At 40.5% G+C, this 17,661-nt stretch overlaps 1 protein-coding gene across 1 annotated transcript; it reads left to right on the forward strand.

Annotated features, from left to right (window-relative positions):
• Positions 1-447: 447 nt before the first annotated feature.
• Positions 448-12,570, forward strand: smad6a (SMAD family member 6a). Its single transcript, XM_053617213.1, has 4 exons — positions 448-2,628; positions 4,219-4,275; positions 4,519-4,596; positions 11,588-12,570. Exons 1-4 carry the CDS (start codon positions 1,926-1,928, stop codon positions 12,121-12,123), a joined length of 1,374 nt encoding a protein of 457 aa, XP_053473188.1. The 5' UTR covers positions 448-1,925; the 3' UTR covers positions 12,124-12,570.
• Positions 12,571-17,661: the final 5,091 nt, after the last annotated feature.

Raw genomic sequence — 17,661 nt, forward strand, 5'->3', positions numbered from 1 at the left:
TTGGACAGAGATTTTCAATTATATATATATATATATATATATATATATATATATATGTGTGTGTGTGTGTGTGTGTGTGTGTGTGTGTGTGTGTGTGTGTGTGTGTTTTTGGTATATTCTTTAGCATACTTGGCAGTTGGAAAGTCTGGTGTATTTCATTATAAACGTTTTGTATTATTATTTTAAAAACATAAAATCTTGATTGTCCACACCAACAAGTGCACATTTACTAACACAAATGATACATCTGATTGTAAGACCAGGCAAAAATTAGTCAGGTGAGACATGATTACAGAAGCTTCATGTGCACACCACTGTAAGAAGTGCGAGAAGAGCTCCTGTCAGGATGATCAAAAGCTATAGCCTAAGCATAGGTCTGCAGGAGTTAGCCCATGATTTACAGCCTGATGATTTCATCCATTAATAGCACATGGGCACGTCTGTCTTGCCTCCTGAAGTATTTTAAAGGGTGGGCCAAATTGCTATTAAACTTTAACCTTCTCAGTGGAAATAAGACTTTCTCAGTATCAAAGACATCAACTTTTCTGCAGAACTTTAGTTACTGTGATCAAGACAGTGTATTACGAGGTGTGTTTTCTCTTCTCTAACTCCACATGGGAAGAATGAACTCTTTCGTGGAGTTTGCTGATACTGTTTCACCAATAGTACCCCTGCTATTACTATTATTACTGTTAATATAATAGTTAGTGCTATTAATACTGTAACAACCGATACAAATACTTATTGCAGTAATAAATATAAACGTGTTTATCTTTGCATGGAGGAACAGGAACACCATAACAAGTGTAGTGCATGCAACATGAATGATTTATTTATGTGATTGCATGGTGCTTGTGTGTTAATTATTTTTTTTATGCATCACATGCATATGCATATGCATGTTTAGGTAATTCGTTTATTTATTGTTTGCTTGCTAGTTTGCTGTCATGTACAAAATGATCATGCATGTTTGTCACATTTATCAAAGAATGTTTAATCTTGTATATGTATATGTATATGTTTACTGCAATTTTAGGTTTCCCAGTGCTCTGTGAGTGAGTGGCCCCTTTAAGTGTGCAGAAACCCGACACCGCGCCTGCGCAGCACCCCGCGCGCCCCGCAGCCGCCACCGAGTCTAGACGAGCACATGATGAGAAACAGCCAATGACTCCGCCGTGCTCCTTCAAGGGCCCCGCGACCGCGCGCGCACGCTTGTAATTGTGCGTGTGTGTGTGTGTGTGTGTGAGAGAGAGAGAGAAAGAGGGAGAGAGATAGAGAGAGCGCGCGCGTAAGGAACAATCGTAGGATCCCGTTCATCTCGATCGCTGCTGCGCGGAGTGAAAGGATTTAAAGGGCAAGTCTTCCTGGCGCACACTTAATGGATGTTTCCGTTGCGTGAAGATTTTTTTTTTTTTTTTGGCGTATCAGGATGGAACTGTTCGGCGTCAAAGGATTACTTTTGGGTTTGTTGCTGAGTTGCTCTGTCCACGCGCCTGTACAGATCTAAAACTGCTATATAGGTGATAGAGAGTGTGTTAATCCTGTTCTGGATGTGAATATAACGGCTGTGCAGGAATGCAGAGGACTCAAGCAAGCCCATAAATCAACTTTCTTATGCTCATGTTTTGCAGACTTAGCGCTGCATGCAGCACCGTTTTTTTTATTTTTTATTTTTTTATTGTTGGCACTAATGCGCCGTGACAGCGCCGCCACTTTGCTGCAAAACTGCCACGATCGCCGAGTCTAATGTTGTGCTCCGGCCAGGAGGAATGCGCCCGCGGCTGTGCGTCTAGGCTAGTGCACGGCGCTCACGGAGCCTTGATGTCGGACAACGAGCACGAGCATCGTCGGGATCGGGAACAGACGTAGGACACACACATACACACTCAGAAAGAAGCGCGCATGAGAAGCGGTTAAGGTGTCGTATGTTCAGGACGAGACGCGGCGCTCTGGTTCGGCGACTCTGGAGAAGCCGTTTGATCGCGGACGGAGAGGAGGCCGATGGAGGCAGCAAGAGCGGCGACGATCCGGAGAACATCTCCCAAACGGAGCCTGCGGCTGTGGGAAACTCCGGGGGATCGAGCGACACCCTGGCTCTGGTGGAAAGTGCAGGATCAGAGGTTGTTCTAGAGCAAGAAGGCATTCAGGTGGACATGTGCGTCCAGGAGCAGCGTGGACTCCCTCCATCCGAGGAGAGCAGCAGGACAGTGACCTGCTGTTGGTTTAAAGACCGGCACAGAAGCAAAAGTGACCTTTCTGATCACTTTCAGATTAGAGAGCACAGTGCTGCAGAGTCAAGAACTCGTAGAACATTACTGGAGCAAGAACTTCAGAGGTGTGCCTATGGGCTCCTGAAAAAGTTGAAGGAGAAACCTTTGGGCGTCTTGTTGGAGGCAGTGGAGTCTAAAGGAGCCGTGTTGGGTGGTTGTGTTGTAGCTCCTCAGGCCGAGCTGCATGTCGGAGGTTGTGCTGTGTCTCCTCAATACCTGCTGTGTAGGTTTTTCCGCTGGCCTGACCTGCAGCTTGCCTCCCCGCTCAAAGCACTGTGCTGCTGTCAGAGTTTCAAGGTGCCAGGCGGCGAGGCACCATGCTGCAACCCCTATCATTACAGCCGCCTTTGTGGACCAGGTGAGGATGCTCGAAGCAAAGGGTCATGATGGCGTCATCAAATATCTGAGGGTACAAAAGCGAAGGCTTCTGCAACAATCGTACAATTCCAATAAATTTTATAGCACAGTATACAATCAGTTCACAAAATGTACTGGCACTACTGGCACTACTACACTAGTAGTACTATATATATATATATATATATATATATATATATATATATATATATATATATATATATAGCCTCATGTAGGGGTTTTATGAAACTTCCATTAAAAATTAGAGTGACAGATTTGCAGACAGGTTTAAATTTTCAGTGAAACATTGCAAGGCTATATGAAATGTCCATCATTTCTTAGAAGATCTTGCACAATCCTGCATTTGCATGGTGGGAATTAGAGAGAGAGAGAGAGAGAGAGAGGAGCTGGCCTGTGACACTCTCTCATTCAGGAAGTGGAACTCCCAATTCATTACCCTACTGGGACGCTTAGTTCTTTTGCTCCTCATTCAAGTCTGTTATTCACAAAAACACACAGTCAGTGTGCACAGAGCAGCTCTCAGGGCTGCTGCCCAGGCAGGGTGTAGTAGTTCTCATGAGATCAGTTATTTAGAGGTTTTCCATATTTTGGACTGTAAAAGACAAGCCTAATTTTGTGCACTCACCAAATTTTCCTTCGCATTGAGTCATACTTCTACCCAATAATCAAGTGACGATTAAGGCTGTTATTGCAACAATGAAATAGTATGCATATTGTTTATTTATATAATGACCTTTTTGTTAAAGATTCAATACTAGAAGTGTAACGTGGAGTTATTCTGAAGGGCAGTTTTGTCCTTTAGAGTTTTATTCCTCCCTTAAGTTGTCATTTTTTTTCCTGTAAACATTTTTTATGAGACAACAGAGAAGGAAAATGAGAAAGAATCAGAATCAGAGTTTCATTGGCTAAGAAGGATTTTACTTACAAGAAACGTAAGGTGGTATTTGCTCCATTATCACAGATTAAACTGAAACAAATCAGGGAAAAGGTTACAAAAATATGTCAAGAATATAACTGAAAAGAATATAAACTGAGGAACAAATACAATGTGTGTGCAATGTGCAAAGTACAGATAATTATGTATCATGTACAGAATAAACAGAGTCCTGAACGTGTGCAAATGTAACTATCATGATAGGTAGGCATATTAATCATTTTCTGTTGTCAAGTTTTTGCATGCAGAATAGACACTAGCATAGAAAATGCACTGCAGTGCAGGTGTGTCTCCACTGATCTGAAAACAGTTTGTGAAGTGAACTAGTGGTGACTTGATTGTAGTCACCCTTTGCAATAAATAATGTCATTTTTGATTGAGAAATGCTCAAGTCCATAAGTTGTCAAATCCATTTTAAATAGCTATTCAAAAGAAAAAATGATTTCAACCAGACAGTGCATGCTTTGCAGCAGGTGACATCCACGGCTCTGTACTCGCCGTTGTGTTATGGTTCGGCCCAGGATGCTTCACGCCTGGTGCAGTCTTAGTGGCTGTGATACAAATATATCATGATGGATATGTAAGTTTTGGATGCTGAATATAAAGCAAGTTCTAATGTAAACTCTTTCCTTTTAGATTCGCCCCCTCCTCCCTACTCACAGCTCTCTCCCAAACTGGGACAGGAGTCTCTGGGTAAGTCATTTGCATCATCACTCCCTTTATTGCTGTATTATAGAGAGGGTAGTAGTTTGTGATATATTTTGAGTTGTGTGCTTAAAAAAAAACGAACCAAAGAACTAAGAAGAAAGAACATCACAAACTAGAAATACATTGCTTTTGTACAGTATTCTGTTTTGTCTTAGACAGAAATTGTGTAATATTTTTAAATGATCTTTTATAGTCTTTTATGTTCTTTTTAAAAATGATCTTTTATAGTTCCTATACACTCGGTGTTGCCTTATACTGAGATTGAGGCGACTGCGTCACCCAGCAGCACATCTGGGGGTCACTCAGGTGAGTACTCTCGTTTTCATTGAAATATCATTCAACCTGGGCTGTGATGAGATGTTTGCTGCTGAATGTATTTCACTTGGATGGCTCTCTATGTCTTATGTGTTGGGTTACATGTGTTGGGAGCATGTGAGTGATTATCCTGGACAATACCTTTCACTTGTTCACCTGTACTGAAAAAAAGAATAGATACTCTCATTCATCAAAACTCACATATAAGGGAAGTCTAAAGCCAGATCCATCACTAAAGGTTTCAAATTCATTTAGAACTACAGCCGTTAAATTCTGACTATAAAGGTCTTTGGATGAGACAGACATGAGCGAATGTCTTACTAAAGTGGTTTTTATGTAGTTTTTTTCCAAGTTAACAACATAACACTGAAGCAAAACTGTAAATAGTAATTCTGGTTGTTTACTCTGTACTGAAGGTTTTACAATCGCGTCGTCTAACACATATCAACAGAGTCTCTGTCGGGAAAAATATTCCTCTCTTAAAGGACAAAAAATGATCCAGATTTAGAGCTTAAATTACAATTCATCAAAGCGTTCTACAAAAATATGACTTTCACAAAAAAAATTTATTAACAGAGATTAATCTGAATTTCATTGTACTTGTACAAGTCGTAAAAACTAAAATCATTAGGTTTCCATCATAAGTATGTTTTGAGTAAACAGATTTTCATGTTCTTTTCTTTGTAGAAGGAATTATTCTTTTTGAAAATTTGTCGGTGGTAATCACACACTACAGATACAGTAGATAGAGATTACATTGCGGAATGCTGGAGTGGTTTTTAAATTTGCATTGACGAGGAAGGCATGATTCTTGCTAGTTTGAATGCTTCCTATGTGTGAATGTATTTATTATTTATTATTATTAGTGGTGGGTAGATTAATAAAATGTATTCTGTAAACTCTGTAGTGGTTTTGCTGGGAAGCACACCCCCTAGAGGAAGTTGAGAGCATTAAAATAAACATGAGTAATGAGTAGATCCAAGTTGTGGACCAAGTTGCGGTTACCGTATACTCTCTTTTTTTTTATATAGTATTATTAACATACTTTACATCTGACTTTGTCCTGTATGGTTTTGTCACTTCTGGACTGCCTGTCCATTTTGCTTTCCAGTTCAAAAGCATAACAGAGAAACATTTTCCTGGTTGCTAATCTAGTTGAACTCTTTAAGACTTCTTTTTAGCAGTGAAAAGATTCCTCAACATCATTTGCACACTTCCCGGCGTCCAGACTTGAGGCGCAACTCCTTGTAAATTAGATTATGACCAACAATGGGCAGTTTTGTGAGCGCGGGCCTCGCTGTTTCCAGCAGCAGTGGGAAGTCTCAGAGCACCGCATAATTACCGCGCCTTTTGTGGTCTGAAGACAAGGAACAAGATCCTCTTTTGGCGTGTCACACATGGCTCTTGCTCCATTATTTGCATGTTGTTGTTTCCTGCTGAGTTTTGCAACGCAGGCTCCGGCGCGGCCAGCCAGTCGCATTTTAAAATAAGGTTTAAATTACAGGGCTCGCTGTGGCTTTTCCTCTTCCTGACTGAGCGCAGGCCAACACGCAATTTAACTAATGAAATCCTGCCAGTCTGAGCAGAGATTCTTTACAGATGTCGACAAGGGACGACTCTATCAGTTGTTGGAAAAGTGGAGGAGACGGTTCAGGGTGTGTTTCTGTTGATTTTCTGTGTGTGTGTGTGTGTGTGTGTGTGATTGAGCATTTTGTCTCTGAGTTGAGTGTTGTGACACTGTGAAGTGTCTGCCTTCTTTCATCCTGACATAGCTAGTTTTCCTCATCTGAGGGCTGGATCGATATCCAGTCTAATTGCTCACATCTATCACATATCAAATTGAAAAATAAACCCATTCCAGCACATAATACCATGCACGTTTTCCAGAGGATTCCATAATACCATGCATGTTTTCCAGAGGATTCCATAATACCATGCGCATATTCCAGAGGATTCCACAGTAAATTTAACCTTTAGTAATTAGTCATTTTAACATTTCCAAGCACAATCATTCCTTTAAAAAAAAACGAGTTACAAAAGGAACACTGTCTTACTTCTGCAACAGTATGAACTTTGTTTTTGGTCCAGAATAGCAAAAATAGCTCTCATTGCATTGTCAAGCCAGCAGTTGTGTTGCAAGCATTTTTGGTTTTGGCTTTTGCATGTTTCTCCCTCCTCAGAAATCTCTCTCTCTCTCTGTCTCTCTCTCTCTCGCTCTCTCACTCCCTTCTCTCACCCAGCATGCTGGAAGAGTCTAATCTGTGCAGGGAGATCTCATTTTTGGCTCAGCAGGACACACAGCACTGCTTCGCGCCCTTCCTTCTCTCATTTGGCGGTGTAGGTTTAGGCTTAGCTGTGCTCAGACCTCTTCTGATGGGCGTACATGTCTCACCACCCATGAGCATCTTGAATAGTAATACACACTCTGTGAACCATTTGGATATAAAAAGTAGGGAAAATGGAGTAAAATTAGCAGCAGCATTTTATTACATAGTAAATTGTTATATTATTTTTTTCGTCGATATTTTGCATTTTGTTTTCTTTTTTATGCAGATAAAGGTCATAGATTTTCACATCATAATCTTTGTAGATTTGCCGGCTGTGAGGAGTGCAGAACTGGTTTATCAGGCTAAAAAAAGCTGTTTTATAATGTTAACTGTTTAAAATGTGAAGTGGGTCTTTTAAAACATTGATGCTTTTTCCTGGTCAAACTGAACAAAAGTTCAGGAAATCGATGTCGTGATTTACCACACTGCTCTGCTTTTTTCTGTTTCTCTCTCTCTCACACACACACACACACACACAAACACACACTCACTCACTCACATGCATATATTAATTACTGTCCATATTTACACCTAGGGCCAGTACTATTTCCTCCTCATATTACACTTGGAGTCATAAAGATTCATCAATAGTGGAGTCAATGCGCCTTCCTGCACTTTCCTTAAACCAGTCTCGTTTCATTAGCAGCGCTTCTCTGGCTGCTTCAGGGAGAGGAGTGCGAGCAGAATGGCGCCACAGGCCCAGGCCTTTAGATCCTCCCCCTCAATGGAGCCTGTGAAGCAAAATAATGCCATCAGTCTGTGTGCCAGTTAATCAGAGCTGATAGGCTGGCGGCTGGGGGGTCAGGAGGTCACGAGTTGTCAGGGAGCTGAATGGAGGCCCTCAGAGGGGGAGAAGGGCCCCTGAGTGGCCCGCTGGAATGCAGGGAGGGGTGTGTGTGTATGTGTTGGAGGTAGAGATGACAGATTTGGGCCTTTTAGTGGGAACCAGTGCCTCTTCAGAGCCAAATCCCTCTCAAAGGGAACTGTAAAACTGTAAGGAAATGAGGTAGCACTTCCGCTCAGCATAACAGCAAAAAAATAAATATCTACATGAAAGTGAATGGAACGTTTGATATAATGCTGCAGAGCAGTGTTCTCATGTTTCAGAAGCCTGCAAACTAGTGCCTGTGGTTTTCTTCTAGTAAAAATCTATGGCAAATATATATATATATATAATTCTAGATAGTCTTACACCTTCAAACTAAATACAACATAAAACAAAGGCAACCTGAGTAAACAAAAACTGTTATCCAACACCTATCACCAATGTGAAAAACTGATTGCCCCCTTAAACTTAAAATCTGGTTGTGCCACCTTTAGCAGCAATAACTGCAACCAAACACATCAGAGATCAGACTTTCACTTACTTCTAGGACTAGGACTTACTCCTATGCTTTGGATCATTGTGTTGCTGCATAATCCAGTTGAGCTTCAGCTTATGGACTGAAGACCAGACATTTTCCTTTAGGATTTTCTGGTACAGAGCAGAATTCATGTTTCCCTCAATTATTGCAAGTTGCCCAGGCCCTGAAGCAGCAAAGCTTGCCACACCATCACCCTTCCACCACCATCCTTGACAGTAGCAATGATGTTCTTTTTGTGGAATTCAGTGTTTGGTTTACGCCAGAAGTAATGGGACCCCTGTCTTCCAAACAGTTCCACTTTCTATTCATCAGTCCACAGAACATTCTCTAAAAAGGATTGTGGATCATAAAGGTAGGTTTTTCCAAAATTCAGACAAGCCTTAATGTTCTTCTGGGTTAGCAGTGGTTTTTACCTTGCCACGCTTCCATGGATGTCATGAACAGTGACCTTTATTGATTCAAGAGAGGCCTGTAGGCCCTTTGATGTTGTCGTTGGGTCTTTTGTGACTTCCTGGATGAGTCGTTACTGTGCTCTTGGAGGAATTTTGGAAAGTCAGACACTTCTGGGAAGGTTCACTACTGTGCCGACTTTTTCCATGATGGCTCTCACTGTGGCTCTTTGGAGTTCCAGAGATTTTGAAATAATTTTGTAACCCTTCCCAGACTGATGTATTTCAATCACCTTCTTCCTCATCATTTCTGGAATTTCTTTCAATTTCAGCATAGTGTGTTACTGTGTAAGACCTTTTAACCAACTCCATGCTGTTGAAAAAGTTGTATTTAAGTGTTGATTTGATTGAACAGGGTTTGCAGTAATCAGGCCTGGTTGAGTCTAGTCCAGCTGAACTCCATTATGAATGCAGTTTCATAGATTTGGGGAATTAGTAACTACAGGGGAAAATACATTTTCACACAGGCCCAGTTAGTATTGGAAAAATTTTTGCTTCAATAAATAACATTATCATATAAAAACTATATTTTGTGTTTACTCAGATTGGCTTTGTTTTATCTTAGATTTTGTTTTAATTTCTGAAACAATTTAGTATGAGATGTACACAAAACCAGAAGAAATCAGGATGGGGCAAATACATTTTCACAGCACTGTGTGTTTGTGTGTGTGTGTGTGTGTACAGTGAGGGAAAAAAGTATTTGATCCCCTGCTGATTTTGTATGTTTACCCACTGACAAAGAAATGATCAGTCTATAACTTTAATGGTAGATTTATTTGAACAGTGAGAGACAGAATAACAACAAAAAAATCCAGAAAAACGCACATCAAAAATGTTATAAATTGATTTGCATTTTAATGAGGGAAATAAGTATTTGACCCCTCTGCAAAACATGACTTAGTACTTGGTTTAAAAACCCTTGTTGGCAATCACAGAGGTCAGACGTTTCTTGTAGTTGGCCACCAGGTTTGCACACATCTCAGGAGGGATTTTGTCCCACTCCTCTTTGCAGATCTTCTCCAAATCATTAAGGTTTCGAGGCTGACGTTTGGCAACTCGAACCTTCAGCTCTCTCCACAGATTTTCTATGGGATTAAGGTCTGGAGACTGCCTAGGTCACTCCAGGACCTTAATGTGCTTCTTCTTGAGCCACTCCTTTGTTGCCTTGGCCATGTGTTTTGGGTCATTGTCATGCTGGAATATCCATCCACGACCCATTTTCAATGCCCTGTCTGAGGGAAAGAGGTTTTCACCCAAGATTTGACGGTACATGGCCCCGTCCATCGTCCCTTTGATGCGGTGAAGTTGTCCTGTCCCCTTAGCAGAAAAAAAACCCCAAAGCATAATGTTTCCACCTCCATGTTTGACGGTGGGGATGGTGTTCCAGGGGTCATAGGCAGCATTCCTCCTCCTCCAAACACGGCGAGTTGAGTTGATGCCAAAGAGCTCCATTTTGGTCTCATCTGACCTCAACGCTTTCACCCAGTTGTCCTCAGAATCATTCAGATGTTCATTGGCAAACTTCAGACGGGGATGTATATGTGTTTTCTTGAGCAGCGGACCTTGCGCGCGCTGCAGGATTTCAGTCCTTCACGGCGTAGTGTGTTACCAATTGTTTTCTTGGTGACTATGGTCCCAGCTGCCTTGAGATCATTGACAAGATCCTCCCGTGTAGTTCTGGGCTGATTCCTCACTGTTCTCATGATCAATGCAACTCCACGAGGTGAGATCTTGCATGGAGCCCCAGGCCGAGGGAGATTGACAGTTCTTTTGTGCTTCTTCCATTTGCGAATAATCGCACCAACTGTTGTCCCCTTCTCACCAAGCTGCTTGGCAATGGTCTTGTAGCCCATTCCAGACTTGTGTAGGTCTACAATCTTGTCCCTGACATCCTTGGAGAGCTCTTTGGTCTTGGCCATGGTGGAGAGTTTGGAATATGACTGATTGATTGCTTCTGTGGACAGGTGTCTTTTATACAGGTAACAAACTGATATTAGGAGCACTCCCTTTAAGAGTGTGCTCCTAATCTCAGCTCGTTACCTGTATAAAAGACACCTGGGAGCCAGAAATCTTTCTGATTGAGAGGGGGTCAAATACTTTTTTCCCTCATTAAAATGCAAATTAATTTATAAAATTTTTGACATGCATTTTTCTGGATTTTTTTGTTGTTATTCTGTCTCTCACTGTTCAAATACAACTACCATTAAAATTATAGACTGATCATTTCTTTGTCAGTGGGCAAACGTACAAAATCAGCAGGGGATCAAATACTTTTTTCCCTCACTGTATATATATATATATATATATATATATATATATATATATATATATATATATATATATATATACTGTTGCTTTAGAGTTGCAGTATCATGATTTCATCATTGCAGAAATTGAGCTTGATTTGAGTTGTGATGCTAGAGCGACGCTATCGCTTGTATTTGGCTTAGACTGATGTTGTTATATGACCGTTATATCAGATCTGTATTATCAGTATTAATTTCACTCACGAGATTTACCCACCATTTTGGACTGGATGTATCAGGAGTTTTTCCTACAATTTCATATGATAAAGACTTTCCTAGCGTCTAGCGAATGTGTATTTTTGGATCCTGCTGGCTAAGATTTGTGGGTCTGTTCATGTTTGAACTCAGTACTCCCTTCGGAAATATTTCACAAAAATATGTGGATGGACATTATATGCATCACTATCACTATCAGTACAGTTTGACTATTCTGCTGCATTTTTTTCAGTGTTGATGATTTAAAATACAACATGCTGATTCCACTCTTCCCTTTATGCACATTTTTGCATCTCAGGTTTTTTTTTTTTTAATTGCAGATACCAGCACATCTCCCTCTTCGCTTGGACGCACTCATTGGTGTAACGTGGCGTACTGGGAGCACCGGATGCGTGTGGGCCGCCTGTATCCGGTGTACGACTCCTCCCTCAGCATTTTCTATGACCTACCTCAGGGCACGGGCCTGTGCTTGGGCCTGCTGCCCAACACGGGCCGCGCCAGCTCATCAGTTCAGCGAGCACGCGCCAAAATCGGCCACGGTATCCTGCTGAGCCGAGAGGCTGACGGCGTGTGGGCCTACAACCGCAGCCAGCACCCCATCTTCATCAACTCACCCACCCTGGAGCTCCCCCGCTGCCGCAGCCCCACCGTCACAAGGGTGATGCCAGGCTACTCAGTTAAGGTTTTCGACTACGAGAAGTCATGCCAAATTGGGCACCTGATGCACTCGGAAGGGCCGTACGATCCAAACAGCGTGAGGATCAGCTTTGCTAAGGGCTGGGGGCCGTGCTACTCAAGACAGTTTGTCACGTCATGTCCTTGCTGGCTGGAGATTCTACTCAACAACCACAGATAGCACACACACACACACACATGCTTATTCCTCTCTCTCTCTCTCTATCTCTCTCTCTCTCACACACACACACACACACACACACACACACATACACATACAGGCACACAAATACATTCACAATCCCAGTCCCAAAATGTAATCTATCTAGATTTAATATAAAGTTTTATATATACATATTATATAAAGGACATTATACTTGTAAATATGAGTCCTTTTTACAATGTAATTATTTATGTATGGTGCAATGTGTATATGGACATAAGGAAAAACAAGATGATCAGGTGATGCACTTTGGATTCTATATGCTCACATGGAATCTTTGCCATTTTTACTAACGGATGTGTACAGAAACCCTGGTTTTGGTGTATAGTTTTCATATACGATCAATATCCAGAAAAGAAAAACTAAGTACCATGGACACATTGATAATAAAGTATTCCTCAGATATTTTCATTGTCAGCTGTCCTTATTCACAATTTTGATTAGTTGTACAGTATGTGCATTCATATGCACTGTGTTGAACTTTAACCCACCTTGTTTTAAGCTGCAGGTCTAGTACAAGGGCTCGCACCCGGGGTCGGGGGAAGGCAACGTTTTCTTTTAAAGCCTCTGTTTGTACTGGAAGGCGACTGCTCTGGCTTATTCAGCAGCCAGGCCGGCCCCACCTCATCCCTTTTAAAACAAGGCTCTCAGAAAGCCACATGCACATTATATGCATGTGCCACAGTGCCCTGACCTCCCAGCCTCCAGACGAATTCTTCAGGTCCATGAATGCTATATTATGACTGTGGAGACAGGCAAGGAAAATTAGCACGTTCACACGGTTTGTGTCTGTGCCTTACACTGGAAAAGACCTTCTGGATGGGAGGGATGGTTGTGTTTTCCTGCTGTTTCCTCTAATACTCATGTTGCTGTTTCGAACAGAGGAAAAGTTTGTCCGTTTCAATTTCAATTTCGACCCTTTTCTTACCCACAAACATATGAGCTCAGTAGTTAACAGTAGCCTTCTAAAAAAATAATATTGCACTCAATGTTAGGTTCCATAAACTATTATGGTCTGTTTGCAGGCTTTTTTTTTTTTGTAACCTCACAGTGAACCATATTAGGTCAACGCCTTTATAATTCACATCCAGTTACACCACAGCTGAAAACAGGCATCCCTGAATAACAGTGCTGAATAACAGCACTGTATCACAGTTATTGGATACGAAAAGCCGATCCCTGTGCAGAATATACTGTATTACACAGTCAGAAGTGTGGACACGATGCAGTGAATACACGTTTTTCATGTCTTCAAGGTGCATTAGGTAAGATTTCTCAAAATTTGTCAAGATTAGGTTTCTATCGTTTAAGTTGTTGGAGCTAAATAAGATTTTTTACTCTTTCAGCCTACCCATGAACACAAAGCGGTGGTTCAACGAGAGTTAGCATTAGCGAGGATTGTCATGACATCACTTTCCAGTACATTATATAACACTATAATATAAACACGCACAATCTGGCTCAGTGATTTATGAGAATGGTCCCAAGTGCAGTCCCTGTCCTTTTTTCTTCAAAATAAGTGAAGGAGTGTGAGGGAGTGTTTATAAAATGAATGACAGGATAGCCACGTAAACACAAACATGCATTTCAGACCATAAAACAGTTTTCAAAAGAGGTTTGCTCAGCCACGTAATACTTTTCTCCTGAGTTACGGCTTAAACCATAATTTTTTATCACATTCGATATATTTTTCCAGCTTATACTTATTATTTATAATTTAAAAAAATCAACTATTGCGCCTTTAAAGACTTTTGTAAAAGCTTATGGTAGACAAAAGTAAGAAGTCAAGTTGAAACCCATGTATAAATTTGTTTAAGTAGTCTTCACTTAAAACACGTAGGGTTTTTTCTCGCATTTTCTCCCCAATTTCATCACCTTTCACTTCCCACCCACAAGCCAGCCCCTGCCCTATCATATGACAACTACAAAGAGGAGGGAAAAGGCTAACGTGCTTCCTCCAGCCAACTGCATCTTTGCAAACTTGTGTCAGTGATGAGGAACATGATAGTGTAAAACACTCAGAGAATGTCTGCTGTCTGCCCTCTTCTCCATGCATGAGCTCATAGATTGGCTAGTATCACTATGATTGACAGGGGAATGAGAGCATGTCATCCCTCCCATCCAGAGAGCACCAGTGGCCAATTTTGCTCGCTTGGCTTATGACCATGGATGGCTGTGGTATTGTTGGGATTCAAACAATCCCCCAACAATAGTGTGAATTTTTTTTCTGTTGTGCCACTTGGGATACAAAACAAGCAGTTTGTTCTTAAAATGAAAATGAAAATTCCCCAAATAGATTTGGGAAGTTCAAGAAAATCCTACTGGGTGAAGCTCCTTGTCGAGAGTGTATGTGAAAAGCTTCATCAGGAATACTGTTAAGAATTTATAATAAAGATAACAACATAATAATTTAATTGTTTAAATTGTAGTGTTAATATCTTCATTATTATGCTAAAATTATGGAAAACAATACAAAATGAAGAAAACCCTTAGCTATCTAATTTCTGACTGGTGGTGTTTGATACTTAATTAATTAACACATAATTATGGATTGAATAGTAAAGTGAATTCCATCAGTTATGGTAACATCATCATTGTATTAAACTATCCATGATAGGGTAGTAACATTGTACTAACTTCTAAAAGGTAATGGATTGAGGAAACATGTCATTTTGTGCAGAAGTAAATTGTAATATTAGGTTTATGTTGTGTAAATGTCTGATTAATCTCGTATGTGTATAGGATGTGTTTGAGTGAGTTAATTAACCCTCTAGTAAAGCACTTCAATTTAACGCTGTTCATTCACTGTTCAGCTTCAGCTCACGCAGCTTAAACGGCTCAATCCCCGACATTACTGACTACGGTTAGATTATCTGACAAACTACAACTATTCTTTCAAGATTTTTCTTCTTCAGAAAGCATTGTTAGTGCAATGTTAATATCTTGCGTGTAATTTTTTCAACAGCATGTTTTAATTCAAATCCGCACTAAGTCTTACTACACATCTTAGATGAGTTTTTATGTTTTCGCATTAGTATGTGCATTTTTATCTTAAATTCTATGAATATTCAAGGTTCGAATTTTAATTTGAGAACCCTAGAGCAGACGAGAGGACAGAAACAGCGCGAATGGCTAAAATGTTAGTGACATTCATTCTGATGTTAACAAACACTCATGTAAATACAATGGGCGATATCGAGGTCAGCAAAAATGATCGAGGTGGTCATGTCCATGAATTGTACTATAAATCGATGATGTAATTATCATAACAGGAAAAAATAATATTTTTTACAGGTCAGAATATTTCCATTAGTTTATCACAAGGATTACAATCTCTACATAAATACAATAAACAGTGTAAAAGCTTTTCAGCAGACTTTAGGCTTGTGATAGCGTTCTTTTTCTTTAGAGAAACTCCTATATGGCCCAAAAGCCAAATGTGTCCCACAGTAGAACCTACTGAATGAGATAGCAGACTATAAGTACAAGTAAAGTCACTTAATTGGAATCCCGTCATTCAGTAAGTCAGTAATTGCCGTGAAATTGTGTATTACACCCGTGGCCACTGTTGAGGCCTCAAGCATTAATCCTGAGTTCAGAATATAGCCACCTATTCTGCAAGTTTCCTACTGTCATGTACTGCCTTAATTCAAAGTCTAAGAATTTGCCTGTTGAAATGTGTTGCATCTTAATGTATCTTTATGGTTCTGCCTTATTATCCAGATAAATCCTTCACCAGCCTGTACAACCCTTCAGCCGATAGCATTTTAAACCCATGTATATCTATGGATGTCATACACCCTGGAGTATGATTTATAGATTTCTGCATGGTAAACGTCCTCTGTGTATACTTGCATTTGGTGTTTATTCTTAATCCAGGCTCTGTTTTGTTTCTTTAAGCACTATGTCTGTCAGCCGCTGTGGTAATTATAGAGAGACAGAGAGACTGGGCCGGGACAGCCCACTCTTTCAACAGTTCTCAACCACAGCACTCCTCAGGCTCTGCTCTTGAAAGTCAGCCAAGAACATTTCTCTTCCCCTGTGCTATTCTCTCAGCTCAACCCTCCTCTCTTGCTTTTTATCTTTCACTCCTTCGGACATCCCAAAATCATTTGGCTTTAAGTCCACCCCCATCCTTGGAAAAGCTCTTCTGTAAACGTCTTAGCTGTTGCCTCAGACGTATATTTTTGCTTTCCATTCCATTGAGTTCTAGCAATTGTATACGACTTTTTGGGGATTGGAAAGTATAAATATAAATTCAGGAAGTCTGAATGGTATCCTCTGTGTACACAGTGTTGTGCATGCTGTCGATATCTCTGCAGTGAGGAGATCGATATGGGGGGCTATTGGGCCCAGCAAAACTCTCCTGCTCTGCTTCAGCATTGATCAGCTCCAGCTGATACAGATAGTCGAGAAAATTCACTGGGGCCAGCTATGTCGAATAGCCTCACCGGACAGACACACTCTCAGAAATGTTCTTTAACCTTAAGCTTGATCTCTCTCTCTCTCTCTCTCTCTCTCTCTCTCTCTCTTTATAACCATAATCCAATTATTCATATAGACTTGTAAATATATTATGTTATCATTATACATCATGAAATTTATTTCTGGAAGTTTCATAGCTATATTATATCTTGAATTTTCCACCTAATCAGTTACATGAACATTCAAGTATTAGGCAAATCTCTGCTTAACTTGGCTTGTGATTCTCAAAGCTAAACAATAGTAATAATAATATCAAGAGTAGTTGATAGTGCGGTAGACTGGCATCAAGTCTTTAACATAATTAAAAAAAAATCCTGGACACATTGTAGTTTCTGAATGTCACAGTGAGACCCAGAGGACATCGCCTTTGCTAAGAAAGAGGAATTGGAATCTAAATAAGATTAGATACAAAGAATTTATTCAGTCCCTGTGAAGCTGTAGTATTTCTTAGATATATGAGATATATGACGCATGTATTAACACATATAGTTATTCTGAGGCTGTATTAGAAAACATTTGCATGCTTCTCTATATCACATATAATGAAATTGATTAAGATATTTTGAGAATGAAGCTGACAAAAGGTGAGTGCATCCTCTCTCCCAGCAGTAGGATCAGGATCGGATGTTCCTGTGTCTTCAGGAGGGCAGTTGGTCGGCAGACGGACTGGCTCCACATTACACTAAGCATCCTCATGCAACCAGACATTTTCCCATTTGCTTTACTTTCACTGGACTCAACTGAACATGCTTGTTGATTAAATATTATCATGCACACACACACACACACACACACACACACACACACACATATTCACATGTGCTCTTTATTTGCTACATGCCTGCACTCTGTTTTGCACGAGCAGGTATACTGCATAGGGTTCTAGATTTGAAGCATCATTTGAGAAAGCCTTTATTGACAGATTCCTTTTCCCACTTACACACTCACTCACTTGCTCACACTCTCATACTCTCATACTCGTACACATACAGTTTAACTAGCATCGTATTG

Source organism: Ictalurus furcatus, chromosome 27 (genome assembly GCF_023375685.1).
Source record: "Ictalurus furcatus strain D&B chromosome 27, Billie_1.0, whole genome shotgun sequence".
Lineage (NCBI taxonomy): Eukaryota > Metazoa > Chordata > Actinopteri > Siluriformes > Ictaluridae > Ictalurus > Ictalurus furcatus.

What these genes read in the sequence shown, in the direction of transcription:
- smad6a (XM_053617213.1), top strand. Translation starts at nt 1,926, where the DNA reads ATGTTCAGGACGAGACGCGGCGCTCTGGTTCGGCGACTCTGGAGAAGC. An exon ending in ACTGGGACAGGAGTCTCTGG is followed by an intron (nt 4,276 to 4,518) that starts GTAAGTCATTTG and finishes GATCTTTTATAG; the next exon opens with TTCCTATACACTCGGTGTTG. An exon ending in CACATCTGGGGGTCACTCAG is followed by an intron (nt 4,597 to 11,587) that starts GTGAGTACTCTC and finishes TTTTAATTGCAG; the next exon opens with ATACCAGCACATCTCCCTCT.